The 25849-nt window shown below is 39.0% G+C and overlaps 1 protein-coding gene across 3 annotated transcripts; it reads right to left on the bottom strand.

The window, feature by feature from the left end:
* Positions 1-530: 530 nt before the first annotated feature.
* Positions 531-25838, bottom strand: SPPL2B (signal peptide peptidase like 2B). Of its 3 annotated transcripts, none has more exons than XM_021528186.4 (15): positions 25692-25838; positions 17051-17170; positions 14837-15019; positions 14041-14130; positions 13555-13694; positions 12610-12752; positions 11691-11787; positions 11418-11534; positions 9846-9927; positions 8952-9026; positions 8755-8817; positions 7290-7389; positions 6258-6335; positions 3784-4012; positions 531-2876 (listed from the first exon to the last, which is right to left on the bottom strand). In XM_021528186.4, the coding sequence occupies exons 1-14, from the start codon at positions 25746-25748 to the stop codon at positions 3831-3833; spliced, it is 1527 nt and encodes a 508-aa protein (XP_021383861.1). In that variant the 5' UTR covers positions 25749-25838; the 3' UTR covers positions 531-2876; positions 3784-3830. The 3 variants fall into 3 exon arrangements, with proteins under 3 accessions (XP_021383861.1, XP_021383860.1, XP_085418839.1); XM_021528185.3 differs by having other exon boundaries at positions 3852-4012; XM_085562713.1 differs by lacking the exon at positions 11418-11534 and having other exon boundaries at positions 3852-4012.
* Positions 25839-25849: the final 11 nt, after the last annotated feature.

Here is a 25849-nt window from a genome sequence, read left to right as displayed (position 1 = left end):
TCACAGCCAAGCTGGAGCACCACAGTCACCTGATTTGTACAGTACTGAGATAGTCAAAGTCTGTAAATTGTTTCCATTTCACATGTCATTTCACAACTGGAGGTACTGAGGTACTGCACTGAGAAGCAATCAGGATTTTTTCCCCCTGCATTCCTTATTGTTCAGGGGAGAAAAAATTACACTTAAAAATAGATGGAAATTCCACAAAACCTGAGGTGAAGCAGAATGTCCAGAATGCAACTGTGAAATGCCTAATTCAGTGTGACCAATTCTTCTGTTTAAACTGAGCTATGAACAATCTGAAATAAACTGTTTCCTAACCACACAAGAGAACAAATGCAAAAGTACACTTTCAAGTAGATGACAATACCTAATACCTCATCATCAGAAAGCTACTGGCTTTTAAATATGTAAAAAGCTACTCCAAACAACATTCTGACTAAGAGATGATCAAGGCAAAAACCAATAGAACTTTGAGTCAGACTCCAACTTACCTTGCTATTTGTCAAGTTCATTATTTAAACACAAGATTGCTTTCTTAACTTTAATAGCCATACTTACACAATTACTTAAGGCATAATCCAGTTAATTGAAGTTTTCAGTAAAATGTTTTTGTTGCTTTTTATTAGTAATAACTGTTTCAGGTTATGGCTGGCCAAAGTAACGGTCCATCAAAGAAAAGACTGAAAACCAGATTGCTTTAGTACTATCTTCCATTAGGGCAATTTGTAAATTAAATGTACTCTTGTAGTTGTAAATTAAATGTAGTGTTGGCCATTGGACCCAGGGAACCTTCCAAAAAACTTCATAAATCATCCTATCAGATAAGGTTCAAGGCTTTAAGCAGGAGCTGGTAAAACTCTGAAGCCAGAGTGTGGTTTTAGAGAAAGCAGTTCACATCCTAGAGAAAGAATGCTACCATTGCCCACAAAAGATTTCATCCAAAAAGCACAGGGGAAGATTTTGGAAGATCTAGCCAAAAAGACAATGGCTGATATTTAATTGACATTCTTGAAAAGAGAGCTCTTCAACTCCAATTCAACATGCCAACTGGAGACTCACAATTTAACAGCAGTGCCTCTGACTGCATCACTGCGACAATACTTTTGTAAATTACATTTTGGGCTCTCAAATACTCAAGAGTATTTCTTCCATACAATCTGGAATAATACCCAAGGATCCTATAATACTTCAATTTTCTATTTCAGTTTTTGTACAAAGTGTTTGAGGCTTTCTGCAATGTAAGCGCAGAACAGACTCCTCTGATAAAGACAAATGTACTTAGATGGAACAAGTAATAGCAAAGTCCCATCATCTTTCTACATACAAAAGCTGATGCATAAAAGACTCAATCATGTTATACAGGAAAACAAGTTCAGGAATATGAAGTAAGACCAGCTGCACCCCAAAATTTTTAAATTCACAAATTCCTTCACAATGTAGCAAGAAACACAAAATAGTAAGTGAGCTCCCAGGTTCATTCCAGAACCTGACAGACTATGCTTTGGCTACTCTTGGGACAAAGACCAAACGTGACTTAGGCAGTTGGTAAGTTACTGAGCAGCAAGTAACTTTTAAATCACAACTGTCTCTAGGACCATATGTGCTCCATTGGGAATGAAAAATCAGACTGTTTTCTTCAGAATTAGAAATCACAATTATATTCCTTGAATGAAGAACAAATAGAAGCTCAAAGCCCCAAACATAAGAACATTTGCGCTTTAACATTTTTCCAATGAAAATATTGCCTGTTAAGCTTAGTATAGTGCTACTACCTAATTTTTTTCACCTATTTGGTTTATATTTTATTTTTAAACATTCCTAATATGCATTTGCTTCCAGGCATTATTCTGTGACCAACCCTGTTTATTATCAGAGCACTTAAGAGTTCACATGAATGCCTAGAAAGCTTCCCAGAGCTCTACTCACCCTGCCTTTTAAACTAGACTAGTAGCTCAGATACCTAGAAATAAAAACAAAGACAAAAAAGTTAAGAGATGCATTTAATGCACCATGGTAGCATAAAGCCTTTTGGAGTAATGGTAATTTAACCATTCTCTGCATTTCCTGAATGTCAGTTTATAATAATGCATTCCCTTATATCAATGGCTTTGACAAGTCAAGAGAAGTAAAGTAAATTGTGACAATAGGGAAAGTGCCAAAAAAACCCAAAGAGACCATGTTTCTCTCAAGTAAGCATTGTAGCAGACTTATTCAATGCTTTTCCTCCACGTTAACCTACATCATGGTAAAGCAGTGAAACAGCCACACAAGCACAGAGTACTGAGTAAATAAAGACTCTTGATGCTACCCTGCTATAATGCAAATGGAACAAATGGTCAAAGGCATTCACTAACAGTGACCATTGGAACCCACACGTGAGAACTCCTGGAGAGCACCATATTTCAGAAAGATGTTTTAAGTATATAGCTGTACTGAAGCTGGAGACAGAACATTCCTTGTTGGATTTGATGATCAGATTCCTAGTGAGGTTCCTCAATGAATGCAAACCTTACTAAACCAGTCCTACACACATACTGGTTTTATGTATGTTTGTGAGGGAAAGGAAGGAATTCTTATCACATCATTTATTCCAGCTGGTTTTGTTCTGCATTTAGGCATTTGCTTTCAAGGTCATCCTTATTCTGAGCAGTTGGTTCCTCACTGTGGGCCATAGAGATTTCTGACTGGTCTGTCTTTGTGCTGGTGTCGGCCAACTCCTCTTCAGCTGAGGTGGAGCCATGCAGCTCCTTCACGTGGAGGGTGGGGTTGGTCATTTGCTCTGCATCTTGTTGAGAGTCTGGCACACTGCTGTCTTTGGGAAGCTGAGGGCAGTTGACAGGAGCTATCACCACAGGAGGCTGAGGTAGGTCTTTCTGTAAATGGAAGATCACAGTCAAAATTATGGGAAACAAAAGCTATTGTGTCCAATTATCCAAGGTAATGACCATACAAGATGAAGATTAAAGGTCCATCAACTCAGTTAACATTCTCCAGCAGCAGATGCATACCGTTATCCTTTCTTTGTGTTCTATAGGACCCAGGGGAATTTTTCCTTCCAGAAAAGTGTTTGCTTTCAGAGTGATTGTTCCTCACCAGTTTCAGAAGTGCTCTGCTGATAAGGCAGCAACAGGCATTTGGTCTTTGGCCACTGTCCAGTTCTGTCCACATTTACTATGACTGTACAAGAACTGGTAACTTTTACATAACATTTCAGATGATCTCAAATATTTCTCTAACAATTAAATTCATTTCTCTGGTGGAAGCTTGTGAAAGTTATCACAACTAGTTGAAAAATAAAATAAACCTCACTGGAGGAACCTCCAGCTTCATAGATTTGGCCTTCTAGTAAGTACTCAAAAACTAAAATCAGGCATGATAGAAATTATTACTTTTTGAATCAAATTAATTTCACTTGCAGCACAGTGAAACAGTGATAATTTACAATACAATTTCCACCTTCATAAACAATATGCTATGAAAGAATATGAAGAAAGTATTTTAAGGGTATATTTTATGTAGTACTAAACCCCACATTTTATATAATATTGTGACCTTTTACTACTACTGATACTTTCAAGAGAGACCAAACAAGTAACATTTTGACAGAATCAAAGATAGACAAGGTCTACTTTACTTTTCACTACTCTGATTTAAGTGGCCATAAACATTGCAAAAACCAGAAAACCTGACTGAGGCAAAAAAAGTATGTAAAAAAGCAAACAATCAAGCAAAACAAAAATCTTTGTGTTTGTGTGATAATACTGCAATATTTTACTCAACTTTAATTCTAGTTAGGTTTTTATAATATTAGTATTTCCTGAAGACACTCATATCAAACTGGTATTCACCGCAAAGCCGCTGCCCGTCCAGAACATGGCAAGCTCCCTTCTCCAAAGGGCTACCACGAAGCTGGTGAGGAGAGTACAGGGCACCAGGTAGAGGAGAGCAGGCTGGCCCATCTGCATCAGTGCCAAGGCAACAAAGGTCACAAGAAGGCCTATGCCATATGCTGGAAGAAAACAAACCCAGCAAAACACAGTTATTCAGATATAGCTTTGCTCAAACACACCTAAATAATTGGCTAAAATAGCATTCTCACTAGAACTTTTTTTCAAGCAATATATAAAACATCTCCAGAAGTTTTTCAGGCCTCTTTAGCATTATTTACACCATGTAAACACGGAATACTACAGTTTTGCTATTCATAACATGCGAAAGTAGTGTGATTGGCCTAGTCCATATTGTGCAATTAAATAATTACCTTAAGCAAAATAAATATATGAAATATTTTGTATCATATTATATTTATGAACTCAGCAGACACAGACAAATATTATGACCATTATAATGTGCTTCTTGTTTAGGTTGGCTTTAGCTGTTTCTTCCTATCCTGCCAACACAGCTAAAAAAAATGCCAGCCAGCTCTAGGTTATATGTTTTTATTACTTTCTATTTAAATTTCTGCATAAATGTGGCATAATTTATTTAGTAGAACACAAGTAGCTTGGATCTCAAAATGTAATTATTTTCAATTACATTTTCAAGACAATGAAGTTAATCCAACTTTTTCTTCCAATCCAGATTCCATATTTTTCCTCAGAAGGTCAAGAAAGACTTTGAGGGGCTGTCCAGAGAAGGGAAAGGAGCTGGGAAAGGGGCTCAGCCTGGAGAAAAGGAGGTTCAGGGGGAACTTCCTCACTCTCCACAACTCCCTGACAGGACAGTACAGCCAGGTGGGCTCCCAGGGAACAAGAGACAGGATGAGAGGAAATGGCTTCAAGTTCTGCCAGGGGAGATTTAGATAGGATATTAAGCAGAACTTCCATCCCAGAAAGGTTTTCCAGTCCTGGCACAGCTGCCCAGAGCAGAGATGGGAGTGCCTATCTCTACAGGGATTTAACAAATGTATGAATTTGGCATCATCCAAATCTGTATTTGGATTTGGATATGGTTAGAGGTGGGTTTGGCAGTGCTGGGGACTGGCTGGACTTGATGATCTCAGATGGCTGTGATTAGAATGATCAGTAACTCCTTACAACCTTTAAAAATGGTTTTTGGGCAGGGGCATATTCTGTTATTATTGAGAGATCCTTATATCTAGCTAAAATGTTTCTTATTATGATTTAAGACCATTGCCTCACATCTTATGTGCACACCTGTAAGAAAAGTCTCTCTGTCCTCTCTGCAGTCTCTCATTAGGCAGCTGTGGGCAGCAACAGAATCTCCTCTTTGCTTTCTCTTCTTTTTACAACCCTGTGCTCTGGTCTTTGTCCATCCTGACAGTCTCCACTGGATTTACTCCAGTATGTCAAAGTCTGTCTGGCACCAGGGATCCTGGTTTACTCAGTCTTAAGTGACAAATTGAGAGGAATAATCACTCGTCTCATAATTGCTGACTCAGTCTTGCTAACTCAGCCCTGCATGTGGCTCATTCTCAGTGCTGCAATAGTATACTGCTGACTCTTTATTAATGCAACATTTTCCTATTTCTGCAAACATTTTTAAAGTACCAGATAAGACAACAATTTTGTTTTACTATATATGAGAGACAATTATTTGGAACATCAATAAAAGCATCTCTCTACCCCTGCTAGAAGCGTCCATGAACCTAGGTATTTTTTCAAAGGAAGTTGTTAATGACAATTTCTCATGAAATTCACTGCAAGCATTAGAAGTCTTTACTAGAAAAAGTACATTGAAAGAAAAAGACAACAGGAATCTGTCAGATCCTATTCATCAGTAATACTTAAGTTCATGGCACATAACTCTGTGGATTTTACAAACTAAAGAAAAAAACTTATCTAGAGGTGTTATAATAATAATAAAATTCCCTGCATCATAAGTTATGGATTCTTAGAATACACAAGAAATGAAGAACAAAGTCAGAGGATGATATCCCTGAACTTGAATTCTCATGCACAATCAGCTCAAAGGTTCATGAATCAAGAAACTACAGTGAGTAGCTGAGCATATGTAAAGAAAGTATAATTACAAGGGATTGACTGAGACCTTTGGCAGCCATGGCACCAGAAGCTCCCCTTACGCAAAGCAGGCAAAACAGCTCAGAAAAGCAATATCAGCTAGTTTGGTGATGGAAGATCTAGACTTGAAAGCACTTTGCTAAATATTTCTGTTTAATAATAAAAGGAAGAACAGGATAAAACCCACAAACTATGCCATGCAAGACTGACAACATGCTTTTAGAGGGAGCCACTCCTATAGGTCTTGTGTTCAGGTGACACTGTGGTACATACCTATTGTGCAGGCTACAAAATAGACTCTGGATGACTGCACCTGAATATCAAATCTATGGCAATAGGCTACCAGTAAGCCTAGGAAAAGAAAGAACAGTTACAATATGCTTTCAATATAGTCACGCACTTCATGATAAAGTTATCAAACCAGCTAGGAACTTGCAAGAATTTTTTTTTCCCAAAAAATTTCCTTGGCATCCTGTGTTTAAGCACCATGACAACATATCTAGGAGGCTGCACAATTTACAAACCAATTATCTGATGGTACAAGCCCCATGTCTTGGAAGCACTCCAAAAGCAAAATACACAGCTACAAATATGCAGATCATAGATAAAAATGTCATCCCATCCCTACTAACTAAACATTTGTAAAAATACAGTGTTCACAACAAGAGCAAGAGTAAGTTCAGCCCTTTGAGATGGTACTGAAGACAGTAGAATTTTATGGTTAATGACTATACCTGTTTCAGGCTGGGGAGAGGAGGGGAGACTAATGGGGATGACAGAGTTCATATTTTCCAAAATACAAGAAATTAAAGAAATGACTTTGCAGAAGAAATCGGAAAGCCAGAAGGTTCATAATTTTTTCACCTGCAGTGATGCCAGGGATAGTTCTACATACTATCTAAAATCATATTTGAGAGAAGGTGTGGCAGACAGACTTCCTGTGACTAACAGGAAGGTTTGAGTGGTCAGGAATCTGTATTTAAACCGTGTGCAAAGACAAATAATTTCCTCTATCACCACACTACCAAAGATGCTTTACAGCACAGAATCAGTTGCTAAATCTACTCCTTCAATTTCTCTACATTTCTTGACATCACTGCATGTGAAACTGAACCATAAGATTAATGCACATTTTTCTTGTGCACATTAATCTTATGGTGAACAGTGCACAAAAAAAAAACTATAATTGAAAATTTATCAGGTTTATAGTAGTCAAATCAAATCTATCACTTGAAGCAGGAGTAGAAGAGGAATAAACTAATATGACAATGCAACATGTAAAATTCTTAACATGCTAAACAATACCTGGAACTAAAATGTCTCCAAATCCTAGAAGAGAAAAAGGTCTGTCACACAGAGCCAATGGTGAGGAATTCAGTCGTGGAACCTTCAGGACCATTGGGAGCTTGGAATGAGAGAGACACATGTCTGATGAAAAGCACAGTCACACTACCTACCAGAACTTGTTCCTGTTGTACTCAAAGTGCAAGTTTCAAATACATCAAATGTATCTTTTTATATATTCATTGCATACAATATTACTGACAACTAACAAAATGCATTTAAGATGGGAGTGATGAAATACTTTCTAAATACTATGTTAACTACAAAGTCTTCACATACAATTGGGTATCAATTCTGCTTTAGCTGCAGGTATGTACAAAATTTAGGTAAGCTGCTACATGCATAAGAAATAATAATTTACACAATTCATTTACCAATATAAGTCTCAAAAGATCAAGACATGAAAAATTTCAAAAAGTCATTTTTCAAATCACTTTAAAGACTCTTCCCTGTCCCCTGTGTTCCTATTTATTACATAAATTGCAATGTGAGGCACAGTATGCCACAATCCATTGCAAACCTGTATTTTCTTTATTATAGTACATTAAAGAAACTGTATTTGCTTTTTTCTTTTCTTATATTAGTGCCAAAATAATTTTATATATTTCCACTTTCATTACTGTTTTATACAATTAATTCTGTGCATAAAGTTGAATTCAAAGGGGTACTTAAAGGGGTACAGGAGAGAAGAACAAAAGAAGTCAAAAAAATTAGTATGGACTGTATGGATTGATCCACATCCTGCAAACAATTACTTTCTTTGCTATTTTCTCACATGACACTATTACATTCATTGCTGAAATAGATCAAATTAATCATTAAATAAAAAAGGTTTTCCTACAGATAAGTTTTTTTTGTTTTGTTTTGTTCACTGTATCTCACTGTCTCCTACATCTCACATACTTTCCTCCCTGAGTCAGCCACATCTTGTAAGGTGTTCATGCAACTGGCTGCTGTCCAACGGTGAAAACCCACTGAACACTGACTTCTGTTTTCTTCTGCCTCCAGTTTGTGTTTCTCTCCTTTCCCTATAGTCTCAGCTTTTCATAAAGCAAATGTCAAAAAAGGGAAGGAGGGGGAAGAGACAGAATGATTATATGTTTTACCTCTTTAGGAAAAGATACTCATGCTCATTTAACAGCAAGTTACTATTTACAGATGTGGTCATGTTTTTGTGAAGCTGAGCTAACCAGCTTTCTTATATTGAAACCCTGTCAAAAAAAGATAAAGGGAAACCAAAGCTGCTGTGATGAACCACTACAAGTCTGCTTTGCCCCTCCAGAATAAACAGTCAGGAGCATTTATTCCCACATTAACTTCTTTTCAGACTGGCATCTTCATTTCAGCTTTGTGATCTTGAATTTTAGAGAAGTTAAAAGTGTAACAGTTGAAAGCTAGTGCTGGATTTTCAGACAACATAGAGTACCTTTTCATGAGTGGCAGAATCAGATGGGCCTGCAGCCACCTCCACCATTATACTCTCCCCAGTCTAAAGAAAAAAATGGGAAAATTGTAAATCAGCACTTCCCTCAGCAGCTCTGGGATGATTTAGGAATACACAGAGAAACAAGTCATTACACTTTGCTCTGTGGACAGCAGGGAATAGAGAAGCACCTTACTTACCTTTGTTAGAAAAGGTGTGATAAATACAAAGAATATATCATACACAAAAAGAACCAGGAGGAGTAAGGTACAACCCTGAAGGAAGAGACAAGATATTTGGTATTTACACACAATGCATTAGCAAATAGCAAAGAATTAATACTTAGAAGGCTATTCAAAGAAAAGCTTGCAAAGACTAATACAAGTCATTCATGTATTCTTAATTCCTAAATATTTTAGACAGAGGAATAGGGTCTTGCATGTATCATATAAAATAAAGTAATTCTTAAACACAAAATTACATGTTATTGCCCAAAATTCGTTCTGATGTAAAATCTGGAAATGGTGCCAATTCAGTTTGCTGTGGAATATGAAGAAGCTCTGCACTGAAATACGCGAGGCAGAGCTTGAAACACTATACACTCATTTACTGTCAGTCTATACAAACTTATAGGTGAAGGTAATTTGAAATAAGAGTTTGAAGAGCTGCTTAAGGGGCAACTAAATAACTAATAATGATTTTTGTCTTAAGATACTGACTAAGGTCAGAGAGATTTGAAAAAAACAGACTGATGCATTAGTTGTATGTCAATTTGAAAAACAAAATCAAAACAATCAAAATAAAACAAATAAAAGTCCCCCAACAACAAAATACTCAAATACCAAATACATATATAAAGGGGTGGTGTGTGATTTACTAGTCAACACTCTACAGAATCTACAGAATAATCACATGCCACTTCTGGGTCTCCATTATACTCGTTGCATCCTTTTTTTTCATGCTACATATGAATGGAAGTGCATTTCAGAGACAATATACTCCATTTTAAGTGACTCCTCTGTTCAAACATACATGCAAACTTCTTCTCTTTAACTTTCTTCTGAAAGTCTATAACTTCTGTTTAACTTTCATACCTTAAATGTAGGCAGGCGAATTGTTTTCAACATGTAAAGACAGAAAGCAATTCCTAAAGCATCTTGCAGAACCCAGGCCCACCTTAAAAACAGGAAAGTAATGTTTTTGCAGGAAACAGCAGGAAAAGCAGACCAAGCCTTGTCCTCACTAAGGACCTGCTTGGGACAAATAAAAACTCCCTTTTATTCAAAGTACTTGCTTGAAATTGACATTGTTGTCAGCATGAGTTTGCAAATGGGAAACTGTTTTTCATCAACCTGATAACCTTCCACAAAGAAGTGCCTGGGAGATGAGGGAAGACCTGGTGATAGTGTCTATCTAGACTTCAGTAAGGCTTTCCACTGACAATCTTCCATAAAATCTTCACAGAGAAACTGATGAAGTACAAGCTGAATGAGCAGTGAGGTAGACTGAAAACTGGCTGAATGAGGTTAGTGGATACCAAAATGGGAGGTCCTGGGGTCTTTTGTCCTGTGCATAGGGGTGAATCCTTGTGTGCTGAGGCAAATTTACAGCTGGGCCTGTTTTTCAATTGTGTTTTGCAAGTTGAGTATCGAAGTGCTCTTTGCTTTGCTCTCAACTGCCAAGGTCAAAGAGAAGTAGGATCTGAGATAAACAACACTAAGGTTTCCCAAAAATTGCTATGGCCTAGGTACAATGAGAGCTAGTGCTGTTGGATCAATACATGTGTATACTTGCTGATGGAGCTCTGTGCAGGAGACACTCAGGCTCACTTCAGCTCTGAGGCAGAAAATGGATTTCCTAGTCCTAAATATTTTGGAACATCTCTATAGTACTGCTGTACTCCTCAGTCTGACACTCATCTCTCTAAAGAGTCTTTCAGAGTTGATGACTCCTGATTTGAATTCTGTCACTGAATGATCCACACAGATCACAGACCCCACAAAAGCACTGACATGCATTCAGAGCACAGGTCAGACATCTCTGATATCATCATCAGAAACACATGCTAGCATTACAGTTCCAATACTGAAATATTGTTCCAATAGAGGAACCAAGAAGATGAACACAACCTGTATACATAGGAAAACTGCAATATCTGAGAGTGAGGTAAGAGGCAAAAAATCCCAAAGAAAAACAAAAACACAACACTCTGTAAAAGATCCACCTCTAACACAAGTGGTACGAACCTCCTACAATTAGGTACTACAGCAACACTGGATGTAGAGAATTACTGACTTGTACAAGAAAGCTGAGAAAAAGGAAAGATCTGACAATCTTACCAGTTCTTATTCTCATGAAGAAATGAGTTAGACAACTTGTGTCCAACTTTCCATATCACTTCTGAAAAGCTGTCTTAAAGAGATCAGAATTCTGACTGGGACTCAGAGAAAATCAAGCTTAACAAGAGACAGTTTTCTGTAATTTAAATGAACAAGAAAAAGATGAAGTACATAAGGAACAACTAAGAATTTCTGCATGTCTCTATTTTTTTTCCTGTCATCCCTAATTTCTGGATATATGTAGACTTCTGTGGATGTCAGTTACTTACATGATAAAGTATATTACAATTTTTAGCACAGAAATTTTTTTTAGCACAGATCACTTACTGATCTTCATTTCTGAAGATTCCCCAGACTACACTGACAGAGATACAAAATACTGCCAAGAGCAACATCCGGATCTGGGGACGCTTGTGAAAATACGGCAAGTTGTTGTCTGGGATTCTGAAAAAGAATCACACCGAAGCTACAGTTGTCTATGTATATAGGCTCTTCCCTTATCAACATTTTGAAACATGACACCACCTTTTAAACCCCACACCTACTCAACAGTATAAAAAACTAAGTTTCTCTATTAAAATTTTGAAAGTTGCCACATACCTACACTTTCCCAAGGGGAATCTTCTTACAAAGGGAGACAGACAGCTGTAAAGACCAATGGAGGCAGCCAGGCAGAATATTCCTATTATAACATAGACTGAGGGGAAAAAAGTATTAAATCCAAGTAGGATAAGGCAAGAAATGCTTTTTTCATATCCTGGCTGAATAAAGAACACACAATCAATAAAACTAAATGAGAAATAAGGTTTGCATTTCAACAGTGAAAGATAAATTCAGAGACTTCAGATGATTGATTAGATTTGTGCTCTTAAGGATCTAATTCTAGCTCCTTTTGCTCAGGTGTACTTTATGCAATACCTACTTAAAGAAATCAAAACCTCTATCCTAATGTTCTTAAAGTAAGTCATAAGCCTCAAAGGCAACCTATGATGAAGCATTTATCTTCTCTTTATGAGTAAACAGGAGCATTATAAGGGACTATTAAAGTCACTAAGTAGCAAAATGAATCAATACAGATGCGAAGCATGTTTCAGTACTTCTTCAAAAATATAAAGAAGCATTAGGCTCTCATATTTTGTCAATCTGGTGAGTAATCAGTAGAAAATTATAATATTTATAAAGATAAAAAAATGATCCTTGATCTTGACTTCAAATTGAACAATAATAGAGAGAAGGAGTAGGTCTGAGAACACATTTAACAAAAATAAAAATTGGAAAATACTAAGTCTGTATTTGCTTAATAGGCCTTAATGTTTGAAAGAAACTTTATGCCAACCTCACAAAAAGGATTAGAAATCTACTCAGTGAGTTTTCTTACAGTATTTTAAAACATATTGGGATGAACACACATGACAGAAGAGAGATGTTTCATTATTATTTTCACAATTAAGTGTTCTTTGAACGATGTCATCCTTATGATATTAAAGATGTATCAATACAAATACAACCTTAAGAGTACCTAAGTGGTCATAGAAGAAATAAAGGAGGATGAGCATCGAGCAGCACATCACTACAAACACACAGATCATTATGGGAGTCACATCCACTGTTTCATCATCATGTTTCTCTGCCCCATCATCACGCTTGTGCTTCATGTACCTCCTGAAAGAGTAACATGGCTACAATTAGTTCATTCCTTCTGCAACAAAATACACAAGGATGCTGAATCTTCAGCAAAAAAACACAAGGGGTTGAAACAACACCAATGCCTGCTTTGATTCCCACTCAAGTCAGTGGGATACCATTTTTCCATGGAGGTATGAACATCAATTGTAACACAATGCATAAACGAGTAACTGCTGTGTTAACTTATCTAGAGGATTATTTCATTTGGAAAAAACTCAAATGAATCCTGAAAGTAACACAGAATAGTTAACTTCAGACGAAATCCTTGAATCAAGTTGTGTATACAAAATACATATTAGAAATTAGTGTAGCACAATTACCTCCTTCTCCCAATCCCTCTTGCTGGCAAAAAGTAACCATAAAATTTCATTTAAAATTTGCTAACAAAGATAGCATATGTTAGCCATCCAATCAATTTGGTTTGCCTTATACCATTATACCAGTAAAAGCAAATTAATTTTTTTTACAAAGTATTTATGTAGTGAATTTTTGCAAAAGGGAAGTCTATTACTTAATTTTATTTCTGAGCTTTTCAAATGTTTGGTCTTTTAACATGGCAAAATCCTAAAAAAATCTACATGTAATTTATACTCTAATGATTTCCTACAATGACCAAACCAATGCAAGGTTCAGGGCTTTTCAAACATCACATCAGCATTTTCCCTAGAGTCTCCTAACATCACTAGAAGAGCTGCCAGGTAATGCTTACATAAACACCATCTATTTTTTGTTCTGTGAAAAATACAGAAAAACTGGTATACTGCATTTAGTGACTCACTTTTTCACATCTCTGCTTCCTGCCCAGTAGCCTCCAATTGCAACAGTCCCCACAGCCATGACAAAGATAATCACCATGTTGTAGTCCAGCACAGGTTCATTTGGTGCATACATTGCTCCTTTCACTGAGCTGCCAAAACTCTGTGGAAGTAAATACAAGTTAGGAAGGACATCCAAAAAGCCACCTTAGCAAAGGTTCACTTATTTAATTTTCATTAAGTAACCTCAGAATCAGGCTTTATTATAAACACGTAATAGCCATCTATTGGCTCTTCTATTAGTAATATTTATTTCCAGCACCAGGCTGTATTTTGATTTTATTATAAAGATGAGAAATAACCTCCCTATTTTTTCCAAAACACAATAATGCAATCTTCATTAATACACTCTCTACATAGTTAAAGCTCTTAAGGTAGACTTAATACTGTTGAGCAGTAACTCATTTACATGAGATAATATATATGAGAGCTTTTAGTATCGAATTTACCTTGCCAATATCTAACATATCAGTATAGCTAAGCAGAGCCACAGGAATATCAATCTCTTCATACTGACTCCTATTACCTCCAGGAGGAACCTGAAAGACAGTTCAGACCAGGTAAGAATATGTTTATTTCTGCAAATACTTCTACTCCTTGAAAAGGGTTAAAGTTGCAAATTCTGTTCTGGCTAATTTGAAAAATATTCTAGAAGGGAAGTTAATGATAGCAAACACTCAAAAGTAAAAATATATGCCTGTTCCCAATAAAACAGAAGTAATATAAGACTGTAACGGCAAAATGAAGCAACCAAATTTCAAGCAGTATCTTTTGCACATCAGGGTCACGAGTTTATGACTGCTGTGTGCCTCTAGTATTGGCCAGGACTCAAACCTACTAACTTTGTTTTTAAAACTACTAATTTTACAAAATACATGCTGTTGCTTCTCCAGCTGTATCTAAAGCACTGGATCCAGTATGGGAGCATGATGGAGTCACAAACCAACCACATTCTTTGACTCCACTATTTCATTTGGAACAAGAGTAATCCTGAGCCCTTGACCTGAATTTCACCTGAGCTCTGTGCCAACCCTTCCTACTGAAATGAGGGCCTCTTGTTTCATTCATTCTTCTGTCAGATGTATGGTTTCCACACATAACTATTCAATCTATGTACATGCAGGAACACACATGCATTATTTACTTTAAAGAGGAACATCAAATACCAGCAATGTGCACCACAGACAAGACAGTATCTAGCATCAGAGGAGTATCAGCAGCATAGGAAGATAAAAAGCAACTTACCAGTCTCTCTCTACTAACAATCAGCAGCCCACGAGCCCCATTTATCTGAGCAAGCCTCACTTTCTCATAGAAGGTGCAATTTCCTCGCATCACCATGGGGATTTGATTATTAAATCCCCCATGAGGTACATCAGAAGGAGAACACAAAACAGATGCTGTCTGATCCTGCAGTTGCAGGAGTGACTGAAAAAAAGAAATTAGTTAAATATATATATATAACATAAAATAATAAAAGAAGTCAAGAGCAGAAGCCAGAGCTTCTAAAGAGTAATTTAAAACCTTCCAGTAATGGAAGCAAAATGAAATTCTCAGAGCAAAATGAAAGCTGAAACAGTGCTGCCTTCTCTATTATGTAGGGACCTGCCTTGTTTCACCTTATTGTACAGAATTCAGCTGGTAATAAAATTTGGGATACATGTATGTATATATACACCTTAACTTGCATTTATTTTCTTCAGCATTGTTGCTGTTCTGATGCACACAGCCAGGATGTGGGAGGAGACAGCAAGGTTTTATCTTTGCTGGGGTAGCAGAGTGGCAGGCTGGGATGATGGAGGGTATGAACAGCTAGAAATCAAAACACAGGCTGGGGAAAAGTACAGAACCATAGGCAATAAAATTCCATCTTAAAACCAACTGCATCCAGTGACCTGAGATTTTTGCATCCCAAGTACTTGAATACTGAATTCTAAGATAGTTCTCTCAGCACTTGTGATCCAGAGATATTGCAAGTTTGTCACAATTCCTTAGTTTTGGCCCTCTTCAGACCCAAAGGCATCTAATCTGGTGTGTTTCAAAAACACTTCAAATGTTTTAGAAATAACACTGGCACAAATTGTTCCTTGCAAAATCTAAACAACCACCAGCATCTTTGCCCAGTTCTATTTGTAAGTTACCTGAAAACTGAATTATCTACCAAATAACCAGGCTGTGCTAAGAGAAGCAGGTCTCAGCCCTTGCTGAAGTGAGCTGACAGATTTGAGAAGAGTTAAGGTAAAGTTTTAACCTGAAAAAATGGAAGTTTGTATTAGAAATCCACAGGTACACAACATACAATACCTGTGTAGTGGAGTCTACAGTTTTAGGAGGCAAAGGCAAGTGTCAGGCTGTCAGTAGCTTCCACCTTATTCAGAAAACTGCTGTCTCCAGCCTGACCTCTAGAGACAGTGAAATGCTCCAACGCACTTCTTGGTTGTCCAAACTTCAGAGCACAACACAAATGCAGAGTGAGCTCAGAGGGGTGCACCGCATCACCTCAGTTAATGAACTGTACTGCTGGACTACTGAAGGAGGAGCAAGAATGTGAAAGAAGGGAAAAGCAGGAAAGAACCAAGGAAAGAGACAGGGACAGGCAAGGGATGTAGCATATACTATCCAAGTGTCTGTGCAAGCTAATCTGGACTGTACTGTCTCCTGCAGAGCTACTGAGATGTGACTCTAGTGAATTTTTATGAGACTGATTTAAATGAGGTGTCTACAGTACAGTCCCCAACTCTCACAAGTACCACAGTCAGTCATGCATGTGCTGATTCACATTACACAGTCAGGGCAAGTGCAAGAGTTTATCAGCTGAGTCTATACAAGGCAAAGACAACTACTGATGTATCTAGGGACTAATCTACAGGTGCAATAAACCCATCACAAATAACTGAGACTTGCCTATTGGTAAGGGACTCTAATAATTCTGTGGGGCTTATTCAAAATGCATTTGGTAATTTCATCATTCAGTACCAGTAACTTTGTCTCACAGAAAAGACTGAAGAATTTACTCAATTTTCAGCTCATACAGCTTTGGATAATGCAGCAAAAGCTTGACATAGTTTATGACTACCTAATGTTACACTTGACACTGAGAAAGCACTAAAGGCCACAGTTCACTATATAAGAAAAGCTACGTGGTACCTTCTTGTACCATGCTGATGTACAAAAACTCCTTTGCAAGCCCAGGTATGTGTCATTTTAATTTCATTGCTCACACCATTGAAAAGGAGTATTTTTGTTTTGAACAGCAATAGTCATTATCTCTGCACAATGCCTGGAAATTAACATTGCCATCCTAGCACTGCCTAGTGATCTTAAGAGATAAAATATTTTCTAAGCAGAGCAAGCAAAGAAGTTGCTTCAAATTCTACTAATCCAACTAAGAAATCAGAATTTTCCTTGTAACAAATGCATTTTTATATATTTTTTGTCATCAGTTAGCTAGGTACTTACAGCTTTACCCAGATCATGTGGCAAATGGGCCCACTGAGAGTTGAAGAGAATACAGTAGTCTTTTCCTTTGCTGCTCCCCTTCTCTGAAAGGACATGTACCATCCCATACTCACAGTACACCTGAAAATGTAACAAAAATTTCAGAAGAATTTTAGGTTACATAGAATATCAAAAGTGAAGGGACTAACTTGCTGTTGACTGGCTTGCTTTGTATTTTTAAAGAAAACCAAATGAGTTCACAAAGTTTCCATATCTGTGCCAGGAGTACAGTGGAATTTGTTATTATTTCCATCATGCTTCAAAGAAAGACTTCAGATACATTAGACAGATTCTCTCCTACACAGAAATTGGCCAAAGAATCAAATGAAATAATATTGGTGTGTTAAAAGAAAAAAGACCAAACCCAACAAATCAAAAAGCCAACCTCAAACAACACTGGTGCACATATGTATTTAACCACAGCAACGGAAAGAAGCTGCACAAATGCAGAACACATATGAGACTTGGAGTACTCTGTTCAGCTCTGGGGTTCCCAACATCAGGAGGATGTGGAGCTGCTGGAGCCAGGCCAGAGGAGCCACGGAGATGCTGCAAGGGCTGGAGCCCCTCTGCTCTGGAGCCAGGCTGGGAGAGCTGGGGGTGCTCCCCTGGAGAGGAGAAGCTCCAGGGAGTGCTCAGAGCCCCTGGCAGGGCCTGAAGGGGCTCCAGGAGAGCTGGAGAGGGACTGGGGACAAGGCCTGGAGGGACAGGACACAGGGAATGGCTCCCAGTGCCAGAGGGCAGGGCTGGATGGGAGATTGGGCAGGAATTGTTCCTGGCAGCGTGGGCAGACCCTGGCACAGGTGCCCAGAGCAGTGGGTTGCCCTGTCTCTGGAAGTGTTCAAGGCCAGGCTGGATGCGGCTTTGAACAGCCTGGCTTAGCCAACCCCATGTCAGGGGCCTGGAACTACATGATCTCTAAGGTCCCTTCCCAGTCAAACCATTTCATGATTTTATGAATAAGACACTGTGGTGTTGCATTTTAGTTAAATGGTATGCTCTGTCTCACCCCTAGAAACTCTATGCTTTATTCCAAGCCTGTAATCCTCCCGTGAAGTATCCTGTGTCTGTAATCCCATTAGCCTGAACCTTATCCGTGCCCACTTGGAATCTCCCTGTTAAGTGTGCTGGTGGGATGAGGCTCTCTCTCAGCTGGCTCTCCTGGCCAGTGCTCTCTTGCCCCCTCTCTCCCCCTCCCCTTTCCCCTTCCCTCCCTCAGAAACCATGCTGCTTCCCAGGGGTAGGACCCCCAATAAACCCTCATCTAATTAGCACCCTCAGAAGCCGTGTGGAGTCTTCTTGCCTGCCTGCTTCTACCAGCAAACTCACAGCTCCGCAACAAGACACCAACTCCTGAAAGTACAGCCTGAAATAATGATCAATTCTAGATTGCATTCACTCCAATACTCAACCTTGGACACCTTTGCTGAAGATGTAGCAAGACCCCACAGCAGCAGCAGCTCTTTTTCTGTCCTAGGTAGAACATGTAGACTGTCAAGTCTACCTACTGCATTTACCTATCACTGCTCAAATGACCAGTTGTCACTGTTGTCAAAACTCCAACATCTGCAACAACATAAGTAGTGAAGATTACAAATATAATATTTATAATTAAAGGCCTGTCCTGGGTCTGGCCGGGATGGAGTTAGTTTTCTTTATATCAGCTGATGGTGCAGTGTTTTAGTTTTGTGCCCAACACAATGCTGATAACAAACTAATGTTTTAGCTATTTCTGAACAGTGTGCAGAGTGTCAAGGCATACTCTGTTTCTCACCCTGTTCAACCCATGAATAGATGACCAAGAGGTTTAGAAGGGGTCACAACCAGGCAGATGATTCAACAAAGAGATATTTCATACCTGTAGCATATCATGCTCATTTTTATAAGGTTACCTATCTTTTGTATCATGTGCATGTTAGAATTCTCCTGAAGAACTCATGGAAACTGAGATAATAGAACCCAAATCCCTTAGTAACACAGAAAAAGAGAACAAGAACTACAGCAAAAAAAAAAAAAAAAGTAACATGCAGCAAATCTACCAGTTTTAGACATCTCAGTTGTGATACACAGTATGTAACTTGCTTATTTAGTGAACTGCTCACACTACATCTAACTGCAAGATGTGCTGATTTTAGCTCAAATATTTTCAGTTTCCCATTCCTGCAAAAAAGTACACAGCAAACACAGTATTTTCCTCATTATTTTAGTTAGGTCAGAGTGTACCAGACCATTTCCCAGCAAAACTGGAATATCACAAGTAGGTACTAGCAAACACTTCCTTAACACAGACATTTTCACAAATCTTATTCTTCATGATGAGTTCTGCTCTTTTAAACATCTACTCCTATCCTTCCCTTCCCTATGTATAGACAATTTCGTGAGTACTAGGTATATTCCTCATCTTCCACCCAAAAAGCTGAACCAAAATCACCTACAAGAGTATATATATGCATATATATATATATATATATATACACACACACACATCCATACATATGTATGCATATATACAGCTTGCAAAATAAAGTACTTTGTGTTGTTGATGCAGCTGTCTGTTTGTACCCCAAGTCCTAGTAGATATTTACCCATGGAATCAGAAAGCAGGAAGGAAAATAAAACAACAGTGGAAGTACATACAACTCCCCTATCACTAGTGATGGTTTCCTTTAATTAGTGGTGACTTCATTCTTGTATTAATTGAGTCAAAATAATTGTAAATCCTCCCTGATCTTGGAAATGGTTTGAAGAAACACGAAGTATATAATGAGGTCTGTTTGTACTGTTCTAAGGATGCTGAAATAGGATGTTTGTACTGTTCTAAGGATGCTGGCCATTTCTAAGTGGCAAATAGGTCACTTGCAATGTTTCTCTCTCTGACAAGAGCCTCTTGTCCTTGCTTGAACAGGAAGGCATCAGAGCATCATCACTCAACAATCAGCCATCAAATTCTACAGGACACTTGCTCCTCAGGGCAGCAACACTGGGATTCCAGGTTCTGTCTTGGGAGGACTGTCAGGCACCATCTCCACTCATTGAAAAAGTTAAGAAATAAGTTAAGAAGTCTTTCCTTTATACATTATATTGAACATCAGCTCCTCAGTGTGAAGTTTGCTCATACACATTCTGTGACCATCTAGTCAGGTTTGAACATCAACACATTAATAATTAAATTCCAGATTAAGATCTGACCAGCAGCTGCAAAAAGATTTTAATGCTTCACATAAAAATACATTAAGATACAAATGTAGTGCTCAGAAAGCAGGATAAAAATCTATCTTTTAAAATGTAATTCTATTATACAAATCCAGATCAATGCTTTTTTTTGAAAGAGAGTCTTGCTGATCTTCAGTTGCTGCTTTAGAACCTCACAGTGCTCTTACAGAGCAATTTCAATGTTCAAGTAGTGCTGTCTGGTAATAGATTATAAAAGGATGATTCTGAGATCAAATGCAAATCATATCTGCATTTTGGCTTCATACAAGCTATTAGATAGTCAGGAAAAAGTTGACCACATATTAAATGTAGCAGTCTCAAAATACTATTTCAGCCCACGATTTGGAAATCTAGTCCGTAGGAACACCACACACTGTTAATGTGACTGGATTCTTCAGAGTAACATTTTTTCCCAGAGCATTTGTTTCCTATTGTAATGGGAAGTTTCTCCATTTTATTGAGAACATTCGCTAATCCTTACTAGCACTTAGCACTTGCAAGTTGCAAAAAAACCAAAACCCACCAACCAAAATCCCCTCACACCAAACAAGCAAGCCCCCTATCCTCGCAACCATCTTATCTTTCTACCATCCTATTTGTGTCATACTCCTCTCTACCCACACATCCAGCTCCTTCCTTTCCATTCTTCCTTCTCTCTTTTGTCCAGCACTCAAGCAAAATTGAAGTAATTGACTGAAGATATGTTTAAATGGTCTATTGCTCTGCTTTAGCCTTCCCCAAGAAAATCACTTAGTGCTTACCAGAACTGATTAAACTTTGTTCTGTAGAGAAATATAACATCATATCCCTAACCATTGCTGCTACTAATTAGAACATTGTGGCAGACTAATTTGTCAATATCTGGTTTAATATTCGTAACCTGAACACACCAATGATTTGATAATTATGCAGTTACGCTCTCACAAATACACTTTATACATCTGTTTCTTCATATACCAGCTGAGGAACAAGATGCTAAAGATGACTGGACTCGGCAACAATGTCTTATCTTAACCTGCTCGTTCAAAAATCCATTAAAAGAATTCATCACACTTATTTATCCTTCTTTATTTCAAACCGTACTACACAGAAGTTACCATGCACCCCTAGGAGACACTCAGGGTAAAAGATGTTTTTAGAAAAACTTCTGAGAATCACAGACTGGTTTAGGTTGGAAGGGACCCTTAAAGGTCACCTTGTCCAAACCCCTGGCAATGGGCTGGGAAATCTTCAAGTATACCAAACCCTGTTCAACCTGGCCTTGAACATTTTCAGGGATGGGGCACCCACCTCCTCGCTGGACACAGTGAGTTGTGTGTTCTACCAGTGTTTTACCCTGTGTCAGTGTTTTACCACTTGCATTGTAAAATCACTCTTTTAACACACACAGTATGCCCAGAGGCAATGATGGCATTCTGCTGCAAGATGTCAGCAATGCAGTAAAGAAATATTATTGTAAAAATATACAGGAGGTAGAGATTTAATATAAGAGAATTTTTATATTTAGCTCTTCTGCATATAAATGGTCTTTGTTAACATATGCAGCAACTTTTTCCCTCTTTTATAACACTAGTATTAACTAAGTCCTTTAGAACCAATGACATTTGTCCTGAACATGCTGATATAGGAGGTCACTGATTAGTTCAGTGCAGATTAAAGCCACTTGAGCACAGGGCAAATTTCCAAGATATCTGTGGAGACAGAGAGACACTACTGTGCATACACTGTGAGGAAACAAGAACTCCAACTCCGTGCTATAGCAGACTTGTTAAGTCATATCTCAGGTATCCAACCATAGCACCTAAACTACTTTCAACAGAAACAAGTAATTTAGAAAAGTAACCTGTACTTATTATCTTGAATTTGATTTTGAAGAGTAACAAGCAACAGAGATGCAAATACAGTCACACATGAAAGACAAGAACAAAAGAATGTTCAATTATACACAATTTTGCTTTCTGAGCTATTTAATGGACATTCTTCAAAGAAATATTAAGGGAGTAAAAGGTTCCTAGTGTTAAGTGCTCAACACATTTTAGAAGCTATTTGGATTTGTGTGCCAAAAGCTAAATGAAAGTCAAGCATGAGAGGAATTAAAGGAAATATGAGCAGGGCTAAAAGCAAAAGGGGGAACACAGAATTTAAGAAACTCTGTGGAGAACACAGTCTGTGGATAATGTGGATTAACAGGCATTTTTATAAAGCTATTATCACTTAGAAGCAAAGCATAGTTCTGAAGTTTGTTCTTATCCACTTTGATGCATCCAGTTTTGTTTTTATTCATGTCAGTAGGTATGAGACAACAAAAGTTCAAGCAGTGCTGCTGTTGCACTGGCATAGTGGCAACATTTATGATTCCTTATTTCTAGAGACCACTTCATATCCTAGATTAACCCAGGAGAAAATGCCATCTCCTGTGCAGATCCTATATAATGTGCCTACAACCCCAAAAGGCTCTTTTCCAAGTGCTTGGATACCAAGTGCAGTCTTTTTCAAACACAGAAAAACAACAGCTGCTGTGACAATAAGGTATATTATAATACTTGCATCTTGATCCCATGGCTTAAAAAGCACACAATAGTGTATAATTAACACAAAAGGAAGTGTTTTCTATAAAGCTGCAAAACTGGAAAAGGTTTTCACACAACAGAAATGTAAAATCTGAGGGCAGAATTTAACAGACAAACGAGCTAATCTAATGTTTGTGGTAATAGAAGGGCATACTTGTTAGCTCTAAATCTCATCAGGGCCTTCCACAGATCAATGCATAAAAGAGAAGAATGCTCCCCAGTTTTTCTGCTGTGCAATTTTTTTTAGGTGAATTAATGTATTTCAGAGGCAAGCACTGGACTTGCAAGCTGAATGATAGAAGAAGGCGGAGAGAAAGAATTCAGCTCACCAGTATTTCAAGAAACTTCAGCATGAGTGACTGAGCCAACTCAGTATCTGTCTTGTTTGTTCCTCCCTGCCTCTGGCCCCACACTCACGTGGATGTCCTTTTCTGCTTTCAGTAGCTCTATTAACTGACCTGGCCACTCATATCTCAGACATTGGGAGCTGTGTTCCTTGAAGAAGGAATGAATGAGCTATCCTACTCTTACGGTAGGTACCATGCCAGAGTTCCCAGGAGCTGGAGTCATTCTGTCCCATTAACTGCACTGACCCATCTGGAGAACAGCAACAGCAGACAGCAAAGCTGCACACAAATAAACACTCCTTCAACAAACACTGTACAGTGCAGAGAGCTACATATTCATAATGCACTAATACCAGAAGACTAAATTATCAGCTACCACCTTAATGCAGAATTTCAGACAGACTTTCAAATTCTTTGGACCCATATCAGAGTGCCCTAATTTAAAATACAAACCCATCACCACAATTCAACATATTCTTCTGAAAGCTGCTATAGTGAAGGCCAGCTAGATCCAACACATTTGCTGCAGATCATATTACTATGTTCATCACTAGTCAAAGGCTCACATATCTGCTGTTGTTACAGGAAACTGAGGGGTAACAATGCCTGGAATGAATGGGAACTTAAATGAAATGTGAGAACTCGAATACCAAAGCAAGATCTAAGTGCAGACTGTCCTTGGATCTATAAGAACACACCATTCTTAAAGTGTTCCCAGATAAGGACCCAGATTTGGAAGAGTCATGCCTCAGTAACCAAGCTGATCCTTCTCCCAAAATAAGAAGATAGACGCATATGTGGACACTACCTCCTCTTGCCCCAGGGAAAACAAATAAACAAAACATTCCTAATATCCTGTTTCAAGGAGAGAGACAAAGGTATATGCTCACTAAGGCAAGAGTAAGGCACTAAGAATGAGTAAAGCTGGCACACAGCAGCTCCTGACAACAGCTGTCAACTCTGTCCCCCAGAATAACTCCAGCCATCAGTCACAGGGGTACCAAACCAGGACTAGTGCAGCAGAGCACTCTGCCTCACACTAAGGAGGATGTACCACTCAAGCCATCCCAACAAGTGCAAGCACAAGAGATGCAGAAGTTATGCACAATACAAGGTAATCAAGCAAATTTTTAAAACACTAGCTTGGCTAACAGAAGCATACTGGCAGTACACAGTAAATCCACTTTTCACTGCAGCAGCAGGACTGTTTCAGCACCCTGGCCAGTCTGCCCAAGCTTATTCAAGTACATTAACACTTACACTGCACAAATATACCAAATGTTTACAGACAGGAATGTGCTGCAATGCATGGAGCTGAACGCAAGACCTCCAAGTACCCACCGGTGGACTATCTCACCGCTGTCTTTCTGCGCTGCCATATGCTCACCTTCCCCAAACTGATGGATCAAACTGACTCCATGCCAGTCTTTGACTCATTTTTGTTAATTCATTAATTAAATTAATCTTGTTAATTAAAGCTTATTAATTTGTCGGGCCTATACGGCCACTACTAATCCCTGCAAAGCATCAGTGGAGATGACAAAAAGCATGGGGCACGCAAGAGCGTAATGAAGAGAATGGATAAAAAAGGGGATGATACAGAAATAAAGAAGTTAGCTGACAACCAGACCACTCTGTAACTAAAGATTACTGGCAAGGAAACAGTAAGGAGACAGAGGGAGAAGAAGGAAAAATTAGAGTTCCATGTTACACCAATAATATTCAAGAAGCCATAGCACACTCCAAATTGTCTAATAAACAGTCAAGAAGTTTAAATGACAGTTAAAAATTTTGAGAACACAAACCAATTAACTTAAAAGGCAAAAGCTATGCACCATGCAATGCAATTGCTAGAAATCCACTCTCTCCTGTATCAGGATTCATGCCTAGTATCATGCCTAGTTCTCACACCCTTAAAAATGTATCCACAAAACGAATTAATATTTTAGTAATGATAATAAAAGACCCAAGACAGACTACAGAGTCACTGTCAGCAGAAATCCCTTCTTTTTTGCTGAAAGCTTCCTCACAGGGAGTCTGTCAGTCAGGATAAAACAAATCGTCCCTGCGAGGATCCGGCCCGGGGGCTCGGCTGCGCTCTCCTGCCTAGGGCTGCCTGGCGAGGATGCTGGGCTTTGCCTGGCCCCGAAGTTTTGGGAACTACGAGGAAAACGCTAGTTAATGCGGAAAGAGTAAAAAAGTTTCAGAGAAGCCCAGACACACAGAATCAATACTGCCAAATCGCCGAGGGCAGGGCCAGCAGACCCATGCGCTCCGCTGCCTTCCTGCGGCCACGGCTCGGGCCCGGCCCGCTGCGGGCGGCTGCAGCACCTCTGCGCGCCCACGGCAGGCGGCTCCGGGCACGGCCACGGCGCACGGCCCGCCCGGGCCCGGCTGCCCCCCGCCCTCAGCCGGCTGCCCGCGCGTGGCTCGGGAGCACACAGCCCGGCACAGCCCGGCACAGCCACTGACCTGCGGCAGCAGATGCAGGAGCAGCCAGAGGCGGAGCCAGGCCGGCTGCGCTGCCATGCCGGGCCTGCCTCGCCGCCGCCGCTTTGTTCCGACCTGGGCCGGGCCGGACCCTTCCGTACCGGGCACCCAGAGCCCGCCCCGGACGTCCCGCCTCAGCG

The sequence above is a fragment of the Lonchura striata genome, chromosome 28 (genome assembly GCF_050655825.1).
Source record: "Lonchura striata isolate lonStrDom1 chromosome 28, ASM5065582v1, whole genome shotgun sequence".
In the NCBI taxonomy this organism is placed as follows: Eukaryota; Metazoa; Chordata; class Aves; order Passeriformes; family Estrildidae; genus Lonchura; species Lonchura striata.
This window is presented reverse-complemented; position numbering and strand designations above follow the sequence as displayed.